Genomic DNA, 16,960 nt, shown 5'->3' on the forward strand with positions numbered 1-16,960 from the left:
TGTATGCTATACCAACGTGAAAACATAACAATGTTTTGAAAGAAAAAATATGCAAGTCAGGGAACTCAAATGGATCCTAGCAAGATGAACTTTGTTTCAGTAATACATCTCAGAAAAAGATTTGAGTAGAACCTTTTAGACTCAGCCTGGTGTCACCTGAAAATTTTCAGGCTTGAGGCATTGTGCTGAACTCAACAATGCTAGGCCCCACATGTAACGTAGGTTAAAGGGATAGAATTCAAGATACCAGAACAACTAGTTTCTCCCATCAAGAGAGAAAAAAGCAGTAGTCAATCCAGAGGGTAGTGCAAGAAATTGACACACAGTTGCTAATTTACCGCTTGTCCATTTGTGGCAGAAGGATTTCCTGGAAAATTAGTGTAAAGCCTTTCCTCAGCTGCACTGTTTCGAGCATACGGCATAAAATATGTGCCAAACAGATTTAGCCACCAAGATGAGAATGGGGAACTTATGCAGTATAATGCAAGCAAATGACTCAAGTCAGACTAGAGAAAAGTGTGTTATCAGGGCAAATAGTAAATAGAGAATGAAGGAGATGATGAAGATTTTGTAGAACATTCAATGCCAATAGTAGATCAGGGATAAATGAAGATGAATGGTTTCTGAAACATACTATTAATAGAGGGAAATATTTTCCCTTACCAACAAGTTTTTTATGCCAGTAATAGGCAATGCATTGAAACTGGACTGAGATAACTTGTTTTTGACAGATGTTGTGGTACATATCTCAAAACTTAAGAAACAAGATGATTAATTAATCGGGATTTATCAACTCTCAACTAATCATGACCTTGTATGCAGAAAGTAGTGGAACTGGAGTCAAGATAAGCTTCACCCTGCTTTTGTTTATGCATGCACTTCACATAGAGAAAAACAAGAATCTAATAACTGTTTAAGAACACCAAGGTAGGCACAAACTCTCGAACCCTCGATTCGATAAGCACCATTGTCTTATTACATATATAAGTACATAGAAAATTGCATAGGTAGCTGACTAGAGTACATTATAAGTACACCGTGATCGGTTACATAACAGAGCAAGCATTTGGGTTCTCATCACTGAAATATTGAGGGGGATAAGAAGCAAACTCCAAGTAGTCCTTTGTAGGCCAATATTCACTTCGCTTGACATCGGTCTTCGTATCATCTTCCCCTTTGCCTTCTTCTTCATCTTTCTTTTCTCCTTCTTGCCCTTCCTTCTTCTCTTCTTTCTTCTCTTCTTCCTTTTTTTCTTCATCCTTCACTATATAGGCTTGCTTTCTGGTTTTCTTGTTCACATAATCAACCAACTTTGCAGGCTCGATTATGCCTTTGACAGTAGCTTGGTCATTTGCAACATCTGTTGTCACTGACTCTACACCTGCAATACATTTTAACGTCTTACATGGCATTCAAAAGTAACTTTACAAGGAAGAAGCAAAATAGACTACTAGAATGATTGATGGTGGCCAATAGGGAACATAGTCTCCAAATTTTCTACTTTCATGGCACAATTAGATGATATAACATGGCAATTTCATAGGAAACACATCGCTAATTTGTAAATGCAAGAGTATTTTAAGATTACTTTCAAGGAAAACTGGACTTCTAATCAAACTTCTCTCATTAATTTTTAAAGGTAGGGCTAATTTGCTATTCATGCCTTCATTATTTGATTTATGCACTATTGTTCTCATGCTTTCATAATTTCTTCATGCAGCAACAATGTGGATTGAGGAAGCTGAAATGGAGCTTGACATGGAGTGGAGATACCAAAGTCGAGCATGAATTGCTGCTTTTTTCACAGTTTATCAATCATGTTTTGAGTTTCAAGCATTTTGTTGAGCTTCGTCACAAAAAGAGAGGGAAGACTTGGATCAGTTGGTCAGACACAAGCTGACACAATGAGGTTCTGAAAGATGCTTGTAGACAAATTTAGAATGTGTTTCAAGGAGAAAGCTGAACTCGAAATAAACTACTTGATTTGCCATTTGGTTGCATGAAGCTGGGGCCTTGGAAGGCCATAAAATTGAAACAAGGTTTAGGCAACCAAATACCACAAGAGTGAATTTAGATTGTACTCCAGTTCACTAACTTCAGCACATTTATTTTATAGGCAACCAAGAAAACTAAAGTGAAGTTAAATTGAAACTAACCCCATAGGACCAGTTTTTTTGGTTGTGCGTTAAGGTCCTCCTGCATCTAAGTGAGGGAAAAAGCTCCATGGTCCCAGCCCACAGGGGATCTTCTTCCTAAAAAAAGGAACATGGACCCACCATTGATTCAAGAATTCAGATTCTCTACCTCCTATTGTTTTTTAATGGGAATAATCACTGTGGTCCTGACCTATAGAATATTTCCTCCATATATGTGTCAGATGGTCTCTGATCATATGGATTCTCATCTGTTGCAGATTGCTAGATTAAAGCATAGCCCACAAAGGCCCTGTTTACGAGCAACTTTGGAAAAGAAGGACTAAAAAGGCTGATTTGTGATGGTTGGAGACGCTATTCCTCTTTTGACATCAATGAACTCTATCTTGTGAGTTCAAGATTAGGATGATGTGCAAGAGGTAATGCATGTTAATCCAAGGATTATGGATTCTAGCTCGTCTCCTTTGCATAAGTCATCCAGTCCAATCATGAATGGTCCATTCAAGGTGAGATTACCCAATATGAGCCGTCCATAATTGGATTGGATGGTCAATTCATTGAAGAGGATTTTCAACCACTACACACTTTTACACTTGGTTAACCAAGCACATGCATGTCACTTTTTAAAAATGTTGTGAGGTTGGCCCCGGGCAATTCCTCACTTTTGGTCATATGACCTTGTTTTATGTGACAAATGAATGATGATTTTCAATATGTGGTGCTTTGCACTGCAAATTCCTACCAAGAAAAGTTCTCTTTTTGTAAAGTAGAGTGGAAATACAACTATCTTTTTCCGAAGTCATCAAATTTAACTAGCAAAAGAATTAGTTTAAATGGAATGAAACTAATCTTTGAGAAACTGTTCTTTTTTCTGATAGTTTTCCCTTTTAGCATTCTAAGCTATGAATGGTGTAGTAATTTGTAACATGGGAACTGAGAGCACCAACGCACCTGGGAACTTCCGGATTCGCCTCTGTAAAACTTGAGCGCATGCTTCACAATGCATGTAAACTTTCAACACTGCTGTTATAACTGGAGGTGGCTGCCAAGAGATCAAGTCAATGGTCATAGATATAACAAGACAACCCCTACTACAGTGCTACTTATTTCAAAATCCCAAATCATTTCTGTTTCCAATCCAGCAAATTGTCAACAAATAGTCCTAAAATCACATTTTGCTCTGTCACAGTCACTATACTGGGAGAGACTGACCTATCATACACATAAGAAACCATCACAAATTCTTAATTGGATGTAGATCTTAGTCAAGTACACAAGATGCAGCCTATGCGCCAAAGAAGTAATATAATGATCAAAGATACAAGAAAATGACCCCTCAATTTCCATCCAAACAATATTCTATGGACGGACAGAGTACATAGGATGCCTAGGACAAACTGCTTCTCATCCCAATACTCCAACTAAGAATCAAGGCCACTATTGCACCTAATTTTTGTAGTCCAAATGATAAAAGGGCCCTTACATTAAAACCACAATCTCATTTGCCAAAAAGTATAGAACAGTCCCAAATAATGAATTAGGGGTTTTCACTTTACGATTAATTTGACATTTTGTAGGGCCATTACATACTTTTGCCAGAAAGTTGTTGTGATCTGTCGGCATCCACGAATCCGAGGATTATCCTAATTTAAACAATTTCTTGTATGATCATATAAACGTTTCTTTTTAATTGTATATTTAATCTACACAAGTGGGCATACAAATAGCCAACAGGCTGCCTACCCAGTAAGACAGGAAATGAACAAGCATCATCTCCAAGGACACGATATACTATAGCAGTGAATTTCATATAAACCCTTCTTTCATATAATAACAGTCACTGCAGGAGCTGCTAAGAAGTACTACCCCTGAATTTGGACAAATCTTTTTAATTAATTCCTTGTATTTTTTGTGGGTTTGCTGGGCACTGGACCCGTGACCCCATGGCTGCAGTACTACAAGCTCAACTTGTCGAGCTGTGGGGTCCAACCCTTCACAGACTCCTCCCTCCCTAGTAAAATGTGCCCATGGGTGGTCATTTTGATGACTTGTTCTGTTGCTTTCATGTCAGCATGGAAGCAGCAGTCACAAGATACACTGCACATGGGGCTGAAGGGTGGGGCTCAGAAGGCCAAAGATTATTATTACCCGGTCAGGATTGTAGTAGTCCCAAGTGGGCTTCAACAGGTCAAGAATTTGAAACTGTAAAGAGATGATCAAGGGAGATAGTGGAGAGTAGGCTTTTTGAACTGTGAAAGTGCAAACCCCATCCACTCATTCACTCATTTATTCATTCATTTATAAGTATATGATTTTATAGTGTGTGTAATGGATGAAAGTGGTGGTAGTACCTCCTCTTTCTTCTCTTCCTCCTTGGCTTCTTTGGGTTCCTCTTTGTTCTCCTCTGGAGGCTTGGGCAAAGGAGAGATTAACTCCACTTTTCTGCCACTTTTCTTTTGAATCCTCTCACAAACCTTTATGGGGTCTGCTGTTTTTCCCTTCACCACCACCTTGCTGGCCTTACTGTCTGTGGTTACATCCTCCACCCCTGTACCCAAAATTATAAAAATAAAAACCACAAAAACTTTCACTGAATGGTAGGTGAGATCTAGAATATATATACATATGTTTAACCAAAACAAATCTTTGAAAAGAGAATAAACGTGTGAAACATGAAGACTTCTGCAATAAAAAATAAATCACCTTGAAATCCCTTCAAGGCTCTGGCAACTTTCCTAGCACAAGCCTCACAATGCATATCCACCTTGAGCACAATCTCCTGAGGCTCCTCTTCCTTCTTCTCCTCTTTCTTCTCTTCCTCCTTCTCTTCCTTGCCTTCTTTCTTGGCTTCCTCCTTCTTCTCCTCTTTGTTCTCCTTTGGTACCATACACACAAAACCAACTACATATCAAAAATTGATGCTTTTTCTACTTATATACATGAAAATGAAGAACTACCCACATATCAAATAGAGAAGTTTCCCACGTACTAAGAAAAAAAAAAAAAAAAAAAATCATATGGGTGTCATGAAAAAACACACTTACCTCACCCATGTCTGCAAGACTTCTCAAAGTATTCTGCTTCACAAATTGAATTTGCAAATGTAATTTGTTATAGAAGCAATGAAGATATCTCTCTGGCTTGTTTTTTCTCCCCTCAGCTCTCTCTCTCTCTCTCTCTCTCTATGGAGTACAGAGGGAAGTAGGGTGGGAAGAGAACATTTAACTATTTTAGCAACATGGGAGTTCTGCAAATCTGAGGTGGAATCGTTTAATGCAAGCCGGACAGAAGTACTTTAGCTGAGTCAGCCCCCCTCAAACTGCCCCTTGATTTACTCCTAGGATCACTTGCATGAGCACTCCATCCAGTTAAAATAAGAGGGGAAAAAGTCATTCAATACCCTTTTCACATGGCTAGGATCCCATTTTTTTTTTTTTGACTTGGAGGTCCAACCTGATTGAAATTTTTTATTCAAAGTTAAGACTTCAGAAAAAAGTTAAAAATAATCTTTTGTATTCTACCAAAATGTTTAAAAATATGACACCAATAATAGGGTAAGAAAAGACCTAGAAAGTGATGATAGACTTAGAAGCACTTACAAAAACTGAAAATATTACTTGGAGAATTTTTCCTAAAAATAAAATTTAAATATTTTAAAGAATAATTCAAAATATAAAGAATATTTTGGCATCCCCTGTTTTATACTGCTTCTATACATCTGCTAATCATTGGATGGTTTCATCACCCACAGATGCTTGCATCATATGAGAATCCAAACAGCTTTCTTTTATTTGTATCATCTTAGGAAATATTTTAATTTTAAACTTTTCTTTACTCTTTTGATTTTAAGACACAAAACAGAACACTTTTCATGAGCTTAAATAAAGGGGAGAGGTGAAATGGTAGTAATTATTGGGGATGGAGCCCACAGTTTTGGATTCCATGGCCAAGTGATCAAAGAGAATGAAAACAGACTGATGGTCGGTCTGAGAAAGGGGTTTATCAGTATCTTGAAAGAAGAAAAGTTGGAATCAGGTGGGACACCCCTGATGGGAAGGACCATACAGTGAGTGCCACGTGTGTTGATAAGCTTATCATCATCTCCTGTCCAAACAAAATTCAAAGTGGTAGTGGAAAAGTTGTAGAAGAAAAGGTGATTGATTTCCTGTCTTCATGCACCCAACTCCATCTCCTCCTTCAGGAATCTGAGGTTTCTTCGCCCATAAATCAACCCAAACTCAATACACATTTGAGTAGACATCGATTTTCTTCGTGCATGGTTAAGACAGGCCATGTGGGGTGACCAAAATGTTTTGAAATGTCTTTTTAGCTGTTTTTTTTTTTCAAACATTAAAAAAAAAACTTTAATAGCAATATACCTAGAGTTCAATTCCTCGAGATGATATTAGTCGAACCACATACACACAAGTGAAAACAAAAATAAATAATTAAAGATATTTTTAATATGATCTGACGTTCAACGTGATTTCTACATTTACATAGTCAACCAACATTTAAGAATTCACTATTAAAAAAAAACAAGAAGTATATCAATAAAACTTTCAAAAAAATTCTTAATTACGATTGCATTCTCTACAAAAATAAAAAGTCTAAAATATAAAATGGTTAAATATATAATAAAAACAAATTTATCATTCATTGTATAAAAAAGCGCTGCTCCTTTCAATCCCAACGAGATGACTAGACAATTCAATTCCCACGAACTCAATAAGGAGATTGATACTTGACATTCTAAGTGAGCATAATAAAATTGATTTGACCTTCACAATTCAATGGATGTCATCATCTTTAAGTCAAGTTCAAGTATTGTATGATAAATTAAGAAGAACCTAATACATATAATAGGAGCTCATAATGATTTTTCTAAAAATTATTTTTTTTCTTATATAATACACTATAAAAAAAAAAAAAAAAAAACTACCAAAATTGCTATTTTGATTTAAATACACTTTTTGTCTTTGTTTTTAAAATTAGAAATACAAAGTGTTGAAGATTGACAATACTATTCATAAAAGTAAAATAAAGGCTTTCTTACACTATTCACTCTCAAATCCAAGTTTATCCTCTTTAGCTTTGTGACTATCTTTATAGTAAATTAGTTGATGTGGTTACATTGCTGAAGCACTAAGTGAAAGTTCACATTGAAAAACCAAAATATTTGTGAGGAAAAGAAGACACAATAGAGAGGACACACTTCCCATGGATAGAAAGGATCCCCAAAACAAAAGCTACCCGACACCACACTGCAATCAAATAATTTTCCATGGTGGTCCCAAGTCCCAACCCACCTAGGTTTAAATTTTTGAAACTGTGGACTTGGCCCTCCCTGCACAAACTCATATTCCACTTCACCCCCCTTTGGACTTTTTAGACATGGGGGCCTCACCCTCTGACCTAATCATCCTAACCAAATTTGAAAGCAAGTTTGGGCTTTGAAACCTTGGCCCAGGATGCCTTTTTGGGTGTTGAATGAGTCTTATTCTCTTATAAGCCATAGATTTGATTCCAAAAGTTGAACTAAAAATGTATATTGGGTGACCACCCATATATATTGAGTTGACTCATTTTCTTGAATATGGGAAGCCATGTCCTCTTAAGAAATTACAACTCCGATTTAAAAATTATTTTTAAATGGTTCGATAAGCCCTGTTTGGATCTACTCCTAAGAAGAAAAACCCTTTTTTTAAGTTCAATAATGATTTTTATATGGGTTTGACTAATTTTATTTGAAGTACAAAATTATAACCTTAATATCAGCTTCCAAGAAAAGCCAAAAACAGAAACCTACCAAGGTAGCCCACACTATATCAATCTCAGGACTCCTTGCAAGGACGACCTGAATTGTCTTTGGCACATCTAGTGTTAGCTTCTTGGAGTCAAAAACAAATTAATGTGTGCCAGTTTCTGCCCAGCCCATTAATACTAGTAGGCCCAGTCTGCAGTTAAGGTAACTGAACAGGCCCGGCATCCACTGTCGGTGACTCAGGCTTTTTTCTTTTCGGGAGAACTACCCTATTGGGTAGGTTGGGCTGAAACTAATAATTCTTGGGACGACTTTAATCGGCTTAAATATTAAAATTGTTCTTCAATTAAAACTTTTAAAATCCAAAACATTTAAATCACATTTATCAATACATTTATGATGCATCAGTTCATATTTATTATTATTATTGACATTCAAAATTTAAATCAAAATTTTAGTTTAACCCTTACAATTATATATAATTTTTATTTAATTTACTATTTAAAACAAAAACACTTCTAAAAAATATTTTCAAAATATCATTTATTTATTTTTTCACGTTTTCTATTTTTATTCTAATTTTTAATTTTATTAAGAAAAAAATAAGTTTTATAATTATATAATAAAAATGATGATGATGATGATGATATATATATATATATATATATTAATTTTAAATTGATAAATTATGTTTTTGTATTAAATTCTAGGAAGATAAAATGTTTAATTTTTCATTCAGATTATTTATAATAAGAAAATAATGGAGAATGTTTAATCATTTTTTATTTTTATAATAAAATAATTTTTAAAAATTCATATGATTTTTTTTCCTTTGCATAGTGTTTTTTTATAATTAAATTATTATAATTTTTTTTCTCAATGCATCGAGTGGATGATGTTAATATATTTGATATGTTGAATATTAATAAGTACAAAAAACGATATTCAAAATTATTACTTTTATTATAAAAGACAAGTACAACAAAAATATGTTATAATTACAATATAAATACACTTACATTATAATAAAACAGAAATTTTTTTATAAAAATGATAATTTTGTATGATCATACCATATTTCATAACATATTTATATCATAAATAATTTATGAAACCAAATGAAATACTAATTTGAATTCACGAAACTTGTAGTTTTTTTTTTATGTATATACAAAAATTATTAAATAATTTCAATGCACTATATGAATGTTATTAATATATTGATCTGATGTGTTAATACCAATAGGGAATGAACAAACATTTTTGGAATTATTACTTTTGTAATGAAATATACGTACGATATAAATGCATTATACTTACAATATAAATATACTATCATTACAATATATTATAACATAATTTAATTTATTTTTGTTTAATTTTTTCATTTGCTATATTTTCCAATGAATAATTATGAGTTATTCCATTTAATAGGCGTGTGTTAGTTAATTGAATATTTATATATTATTCATGAGTGCTTGTAAAAAATAATTATTCATTTTATTATAGTAACAAAATTTTTAATTATATATTTCATATATAAAACGATATAATAACATTAGGATATGGTTTTTATTTATGAGATATCAAATTTTTTTTTTTTACAAGATTCTTTAAAAAAAAAAAATTTAAAAAAAAAATAACAAATTTTTAAACAGTTAATTGATTGTTGAAAAGTGAACAATAATTTTTTCGATTTTGAGAAATACATTGTTGATTACTTGTACTTATTATCGTGTATGAGCTCCATATTATTAACAATCTCAAATTTATTTGTAAATAATATAAAAAATATATTTAAGGATAAAATTATCTTTTAACAATAGCTCCAAGTAATTAGCCAATTGGGCATGGAGGAGCAAATTAGTACAAAAATTTTGAGACAATGGGTTGGTTTTTAGTATTTACAGAGATGTGTTACTGTGTCCCTGGTGAGATTATAAATGCACATGAAATTCAGTTCCATTTTGATTGATTTTGTTGATGTGATTGCTTCTGGTACTGCGTTCATGTTACCTTGTATTTCCCATAAATCTTTGTGCAGAGGAAATGGAGTATGAACATCAAAGTAGTTAAAGCTTTTGCAGAGGCTGGGGAAGAAAGTCTACTAGTCTTTCCTTTTTCTAAGGCACTAGCACTTTGTCAGCACAAGGGGTACATGCCCTTTTTTCAAGGGTCCTATGCAGCAGCGTTGGTGTCCAATGGGCTGTGCCCCAATGTTTAGCAGTCCTTCATGGCCCAACTGCCGGGTGCCCAATTAAAAATCTTGTCGTGTCGGGCTGACACATGCATATCAATTAGGTGGGCCGTCATGACCACAACCCTATGGGCCAATCATGCCAGTGGGTCATGTCGATGGCCCATGACCTATGGACCACTTTTAATTTAATTTTTAAGTCATTTTATTTTAATTTGATATCATTATTAAAAGAAAAATTTTTATTACTTTAAACATATCTAATAATTATATATTTTTATTTTGTTTTATATTTATTTTAATTTATTTTATTCTTTTTTCTTTATTTTCAAAAATAAAAGAAAATAAATAAATAAACTTGACTTAAATAATAATTTTTAAGTAATTTCTTTGTCTTATTTTTTATTACATTTTACATTGAAAATAAAATAAAATAACATTTTATTTGTTTTAATTATTTTAAATGTCAAACTATTGGGAACATAGTATACACACTCATGTAGATATAATTTATACTATTATATAAAGTTATTACACTAATTGTACAAGGGGTGTACAAAATTGTACATTTTGAACAACTTTTTTTTTTCTTGTCATCTAAGGATTATATGTTCTCTTACCACAAATTCTTTTATTTCATGTACTTTATTTAACTCGCATATAACAATTCAAATACTTACCCTGATAATGATGTTTAGGGAAAAATTTTGTTTTTACGTTTTATATCATTTTTTAAATCAAACCATTGGAAACATAGTTCACATATCATATGTGGCACATAATGTATGCATATAATGAAATTTGCATAATTGTACAAGGGTGTTATACTAACTGTACAAAGTAAATGTTCAATTGGACAAGACAAATGTTCTAACTGTACAAGACAAATGTTCAAACTATATAAGGAGTATACAAGACTATCATTTGTGAAAGATTTTAATCAATTTTGGACAACCTTTTTTTTTTTTTTTGTCTTATCATCTAAGAATTGCACACTCTTAAGGTACACATTCCTCTATTACATACTCATCTTATGCACTTTATTTAATTCGTACATGATAATTCAAATACTTATATTATTAATTATGTTTGAGATAAAATTTTGTTTTTCTATTTTCCACAATTTTTTTTTAAACAAATCAATGAAAACATGGTTAACCTACCTATGGTTACACATTAAGTAGGGGGTAAATGGAATTTGAGTCGCTATACAAGGTATTTACACTAAGTGTACATGATAAATATATTAAGTGTACAAGACTATTATTTGTGAAGAATTTTAAGTTATTATGAAAAACTTGTTTGTTATTTCCCCTAATCGAGGATAAATGACATTCCTTACACACATTGGTTAAACATACATTCATCTCATGCACTTTATTTAACTTGTATATGGTCATTTGAATAAGTACATCACTTATGATGATTGTAAAACAAAATTATACAATAATTTTTCTTCTTTTTTAAAACTAAATCAATGCAAACATGATTAACCGACCTATTGTCAGATATTCATGAGATGATGTATGAAATTTGAGTTATTGTATAAGGGTATTACACTGACTATACAAAACATATTTACTAATTGTACAAGGGTATACAAGACTACTTTTTTGTTAAGGATTTCAAGTGATTTTGAAAAACTTTCCCATTTTTTTTCTACTCAAAGATTTTTTCCAAACTCAAATTCTCTCACTCAAGAATTGTTTCGAATTTTATTTTTAAATTTCATCATCAAAATTTTGTAATTCCATATTTTGTTTTTGTAGTTTTAGCAATGTTCTTTCTTTCCATTATTATTATTTTTTTTTTTTGTAAATTTTATCCAAATGAATCTATATTTAAAATTATAATCATATTTATCAAATTTTTTTACTAAGATTATCTTTAATTCTTTTAATATATTTATACTTATTTATTTAAAAAAATAAAAAACTAATTTTTTTTTTTTGCAAACATGTTCTATTACCTTTGAAGTAAAAAATTAGATAAGTTTGAAAGTCAATAAAAAAAAATTAAATATAACTTTCAATTATTTTTAGATAAAATTTTATATAATATATTTTATTTGAAATTTAATTTCTAAAGTTTAACTAAAAAATTGTATTGACAATTTTCTTATTGTGAGTCAAAATACTTTGCATTAGTCTATCTAGATAAAAAAAATTATTAATATAATATTAGAACTTCACATCTTAGTTATTTTTTTCAATAAATTTATCTTTTTAAAAATTTTAAAATAAAAACATTAAAAATTAAAAAGTTAAAAGGATATATATATATAATCAAGTGAAGTGATAGTCAATTTTTAAATTTTTTAAAATATGGTTAATATAGAAAATATAAAAAATAATTAAAAATAAGAGAAAAATATAAATGAAAGGGTAATAAAAATTTAAAATAAAAAATAAAAATTAAATTAAAAGATAAATACAAAAAGATAAAAAATATTTGGATGAAAAATCTCAAAATTTTTATCATTGCTTATAATAAGAGCAAAAAGATTCAATATCTTTAAAAATGAAAAACAAAAAAACATTATTACTTTTTATTTGACATAAAATAGAAATATGGATTGGAAGAAAAAGAAAAAGAAAAAAAATTAGAAATAAGTAATACTTAATAGGGAATAGAAAATGAAAAAAAAAACACAAAAAAATTAAAATTTACACTCACTACTTATGTAAGAGTTAAGAATATTTTAAAAATTAATAAAAAATAATATCCTCTATCTTAATTTTCATACTTTCGTTGATATATGACCCATACTAAAAATGAGACTTACCTAGTCTCTCACCTACTCTCTCTCCTCTTTTCCACTTTCAAGCCCACATGGTTGTGGGGGAGGTTTTTATTTTATTTTGCTACATTCTCGGCCGGGGAACAATGACAGATAGCATGGTTTGGTTGGTTTGGATGGGGGGATATTTGTAGAACAAGGATGAAAGGAAGGAAAAAAACAAGGAGGGCTATTCTTAGAAGCTGTGAGGGTCTCTTTCTGCTATGTTTCCTGGGGATATTCTGCAGAAGAAAGAGAGAGCGATAAAGAGAAGGAGATAGCTGCGCGTGGTGGCCTCTGGTTTTGAGAGTGAAGGTTGGTGTTATTTGGTGAAGGAGAAAGTTACGGAGGTGTTTGGCCAGAGAGAAAATTGAGAGAGTGGGCTGTCCTGGTGGGTGCTTGAAAAGAAGATGATTGTGCAGTGGAGTTTCTTTTCTTTACAGAGAGCATTGAGGAGAAAATGATGAATCTCTTGGGCTTGTCTTTGATGTTAGTGAGGGAGTAAGAGGTTGTAGGTTTTCAATGGGATGTGTGTGCGAAAATGGAAAGGAAGGGGTATCTCCAGAGGGTTTTGGACAGCAAACTTGGCTCTCTTCGACTATGGATTAATTGGTGAGGTTCTTAGGCAGGATAACAAAAGGCTTCTAGGGGATGAACAAAAGAATAACATGAGAGAGAGAGAGAGAGAGAGAGAGAGAGGTGAGGAGTTGCTAGTAGAAAGGAAAAGGTTGTTTCAAATAAAACCAATGGATTAAAAAAATTTCTTAGAAAAAAATCCTTTGGAATAAAAAGGATAAAAAAATTCTCATCCTTGCACTTTGAGTTTTATTCACAAAGTTCAAATTATGTGGTTAATTTTTTATATTTATATTTATATATAATCCATTAGTTTTGTATTTATTGATTAATTAATTGAATGCCAAAAAATTTCCCTTCACTTAAACATTGAAGATAGTAAATATACGAGCTTATAGACATTCCTTTCCATGAGGTATCGTGACTCCAAATTCATCCCTAATTCATACACTTTGTTTTCCAAGTTTCGAATCCATTTCTAATTCATGAAATTATCTTTTCAAGTAAAAAAATCATATTGTATTTTTATTTTTATTTTCTTTCTTTTAATAATAAATAAAATAAGACTTTCATCTTGATCTAGTCCAGTTCACATTTTGAGCCGAAAGGGGATTTGGACTGGCACGGTTCAATTCAACAAATTTTCTACTCAGTTTCTAATTTTTTTTTTTTTGGAAAAATGGGCCTAGTTTGTTGTTGGGCCATGCAAGTGTGCATGGCCCAACCTTCCATGGCCCAACGAGATTTTAAAGGTCTTTATATGTTCTTTTCTAATGTGGGACAAGCATAACAGCTGATTTAAAGAAAAATCAGCATTTAAACATGCATAACCTGCGGGCCTGGGGCTTGGTCCATAGGTTCAAGATAAGTATGGTTTCACTTTCACCAACCTGCTAGTCATCGGTTTGGACTAGCAGTTGTCAAAAGGATAATAATAAAATAGATATATTATTTAGAAAAGTCATCTCAAATATTTAACATATATAATATACTTCCATTTTTAAGATATATTTTCACATTTAAATACTATATTTGTTTTATTTAATAAAATTTAAACTATTAATATATTTATATAAAAGATGAAAAATACATATTATTGTATTTCAATTATATATATATATATATATATAATTTTAAAAATTATTTTAAATTTTAGTAAAATATAAATGATATATTTATGATATCATTGGTTCAACTACGATTCAACTACTGAATTATAAATTGATAACTTTTTCGATTTAATGATCGATCTGATTCTAAAAATATCGAGCTGATGTTAATTGAAAAAAAGGAAAAAAATAAAAGGAGAAAGAAGAAAATGCTTTTGCAAAGAAAAATTGGAAATAAAAAGCAAACAAAATAAAGAGAAAGAGAAGTCATTATCTATGAAGGAGGAGAGGTATAGTTAATTGATTTGATATTTGTATTTGTGAAAGTGACAACTTTCACTTCAATTAAGATGTTAGCTTCATGGAGTAAAAAAGCAAAAGTAATGTTCTGCCAAGCCCATTAATACGAGTCGCCCAGTCTGCAGTCAAGGTCATTGGACAGGCCCATCAGCCACTGTCTCTAACTTAGGGTTTTTATTTATCAATGGGCGCCACATGGGCACCTCGGAATAATTACTACAAAATTATTTTTTAATTTTTTAAAAAATAATATTTTTTTATAAAAAAAATCTATTTAATACTTATATAGTTTTTAATTTTTTTTTTTATCAATTTACCATTTAATTATTATTATTATTATTATTTATTATTTTATAATTTCATAATTTTTATTTTTAAAATTTAATTAAATAATAATTATATAGGACATTTATATTAATTTATTTTTTATAGTTTCACATTCCATTATTATTATTTTTATTTTAAAATTTAGTAATTTTTTATTTTTAAAATTTAATTAAATAACAATTGTATAATACATGTTTTTTTTCATTAATTAAATGCTTGATTGTTATTATTTTTTATTTTTAAAAAAAATTAATTAAATAAAAACTATATAAGACATACAAATTTGTAAACTATGAATTTATGTATATATAATTTTTTTTTTCATTTTCTTTGTTTTTTTCATACCAAATTATTAAAAAAAAATTATTTATATTCCCATAAATATCAAATATATATATTTTTTTATATGTTTACACATATATAAGACAATTATACTAAATATATAAAAATATTTTATATTTTTATTAACGTCCATAAATAATTAGAATTTTATGCCAACCTTTTGCTCAAAAGCACTATTTTTACCCCAAAAATTTGGCCAAGTCCCTAAGAATTTCCCCAAATCAATGCAAATATTAACATAAACAGGAAGGGATCAGAATGAAATTTGTAAACATGGGTTTTGAATAAGAATTGAAGGAGAGGGTCTCTGAGTTTATAAGGAATAGAAATTACACCCAATATAAAAGAAGAACAAAAGCAGGAGGCAGTGGTAGTGAAAAAGAAGAGTGGCTGAAAATGATACAATGATGATTAAGTAGCATGAAAGGTAGCAAGTTAGTTAAGGCCTACTGCCTAACAATGAAGGAGATGATAATCAAAAGAACATCCTGGCAACAACCATGGTTGAACCCAGATGCCACTTCCAAAATCACTGATTGATATTAGGTGACTTTTTGGACACTTGATTGACACTGAACCCACCCACGCCACACAACTCTTAAAGATGGTACTTAACCATTAATGTTTCTAAATCTTATTAAAAGGAAAGCATGATTCACTCCTCTTTTGGTAATCCAATCCACTAATCTTAACCCATGTTTCGTACGGCATTTAACTTTAGGTTACCTGGGTCTTCTCATTCGTATTAAGATCTGTCTGACCCATGATTGAGAGTTTTATACGCATGCTCTTAAAAGTTATATTTGATCTTCACGAGAAGCTTCCCAAGCAAGATTTAGGGTCACCAAAGAAATTGACTTGCCGACATATGAAGGAACTAAACCTAGGTACCAAATATCAGCTAGGTGAGCCAACAAATTTCTCAACAGCACCCCACTGATGAAGCTTTTTGAATTCTAACACAAAAGCAAAACCAGTTTGCAGCACTAAATACTCTCAAAGAGGACTTTATTTACTATAGTGGATGAAGCTAGGTTTCAATCATGTCAAAAGCTTAAGTCCATGATATGTACCATGTCTTTGCTTTAAGGAACCAATCTACGTCAGAAAGGAGTTTAGTGAAAGCCTAGTAAGTAAGGTTTTACCAAGCATGTATATTAAACTCTTCCTGTATATTCCATCCTTGGATTCTTGATACAACCAGACCAGAAGAGAAAAGGGAATATATGAATTATGAAGAGGAAGAATCTTTCTAAAAAAAAAGAAAAAAAAAGGAGAGGAAGAAATGCAAACAAGTGTATACACTACATGACAATTTTCTATCTTCTAGAACAAAAAAAAAATAAAACATAAAAAAAAGAAAACAGGTTTGACAAATAAAAATCGTTTTCTATTTTTTATTTTTAAAAACAC

At 31.1% G+C, this 16,960-nt stretch overlaps 1 protein-coding gene across 1 annotated transcript; it reads right to left on the reverse strand.

The window, feature by feature from the left end:
- Positions 1 to 861: 861 nt before the first annotated feature.
- LOC117924113 (heavy metal-associated isoprenylated plant protein 7-like) lies at positions 862 to 5,431 on the reverse strand. The gene is made up of 5 exons (XM_034842679.1): positions 5,198 to 5,431; positions 4,857 to 5,028; positions 4,505 to 4,701; positions 3,105 to 3,195; positions 862 to 1,381 (listed from the first exon to the last, which is right to left on the reverse strand). Exons 1-5 carry the CDS (start codon positions 5,204 to 5,206, stop codon positions 1,047 to 1,049), a joined length of 804 nt encoding a protein of 267 aa, XP_034698570.1. The 5' UTR covers positions 5,207 to 5,431; the 3' UTR covers positions 862 to 1,046.
- Positions 5,432 to 16,960: the final 11,529 nt, after the last annotated feature.

Source organism: Vitis riparia, chromosome 10 (genome assembly GCF_004353265.1).
Source record: "Vitis riparia cultivar Riparia Gloire de Montpellier isolate 1030 chromosome 10, EGFV_Vit.rip_1.0, whole genome shotgun sequence".
In the NCBI taxonomy this organism is placed as follows: Eukaryota; Viridiplantae; Streptophyta; class Magnoliopsida; order Vitales; family Vitaceae; genus Vitis; species Vitis riparia.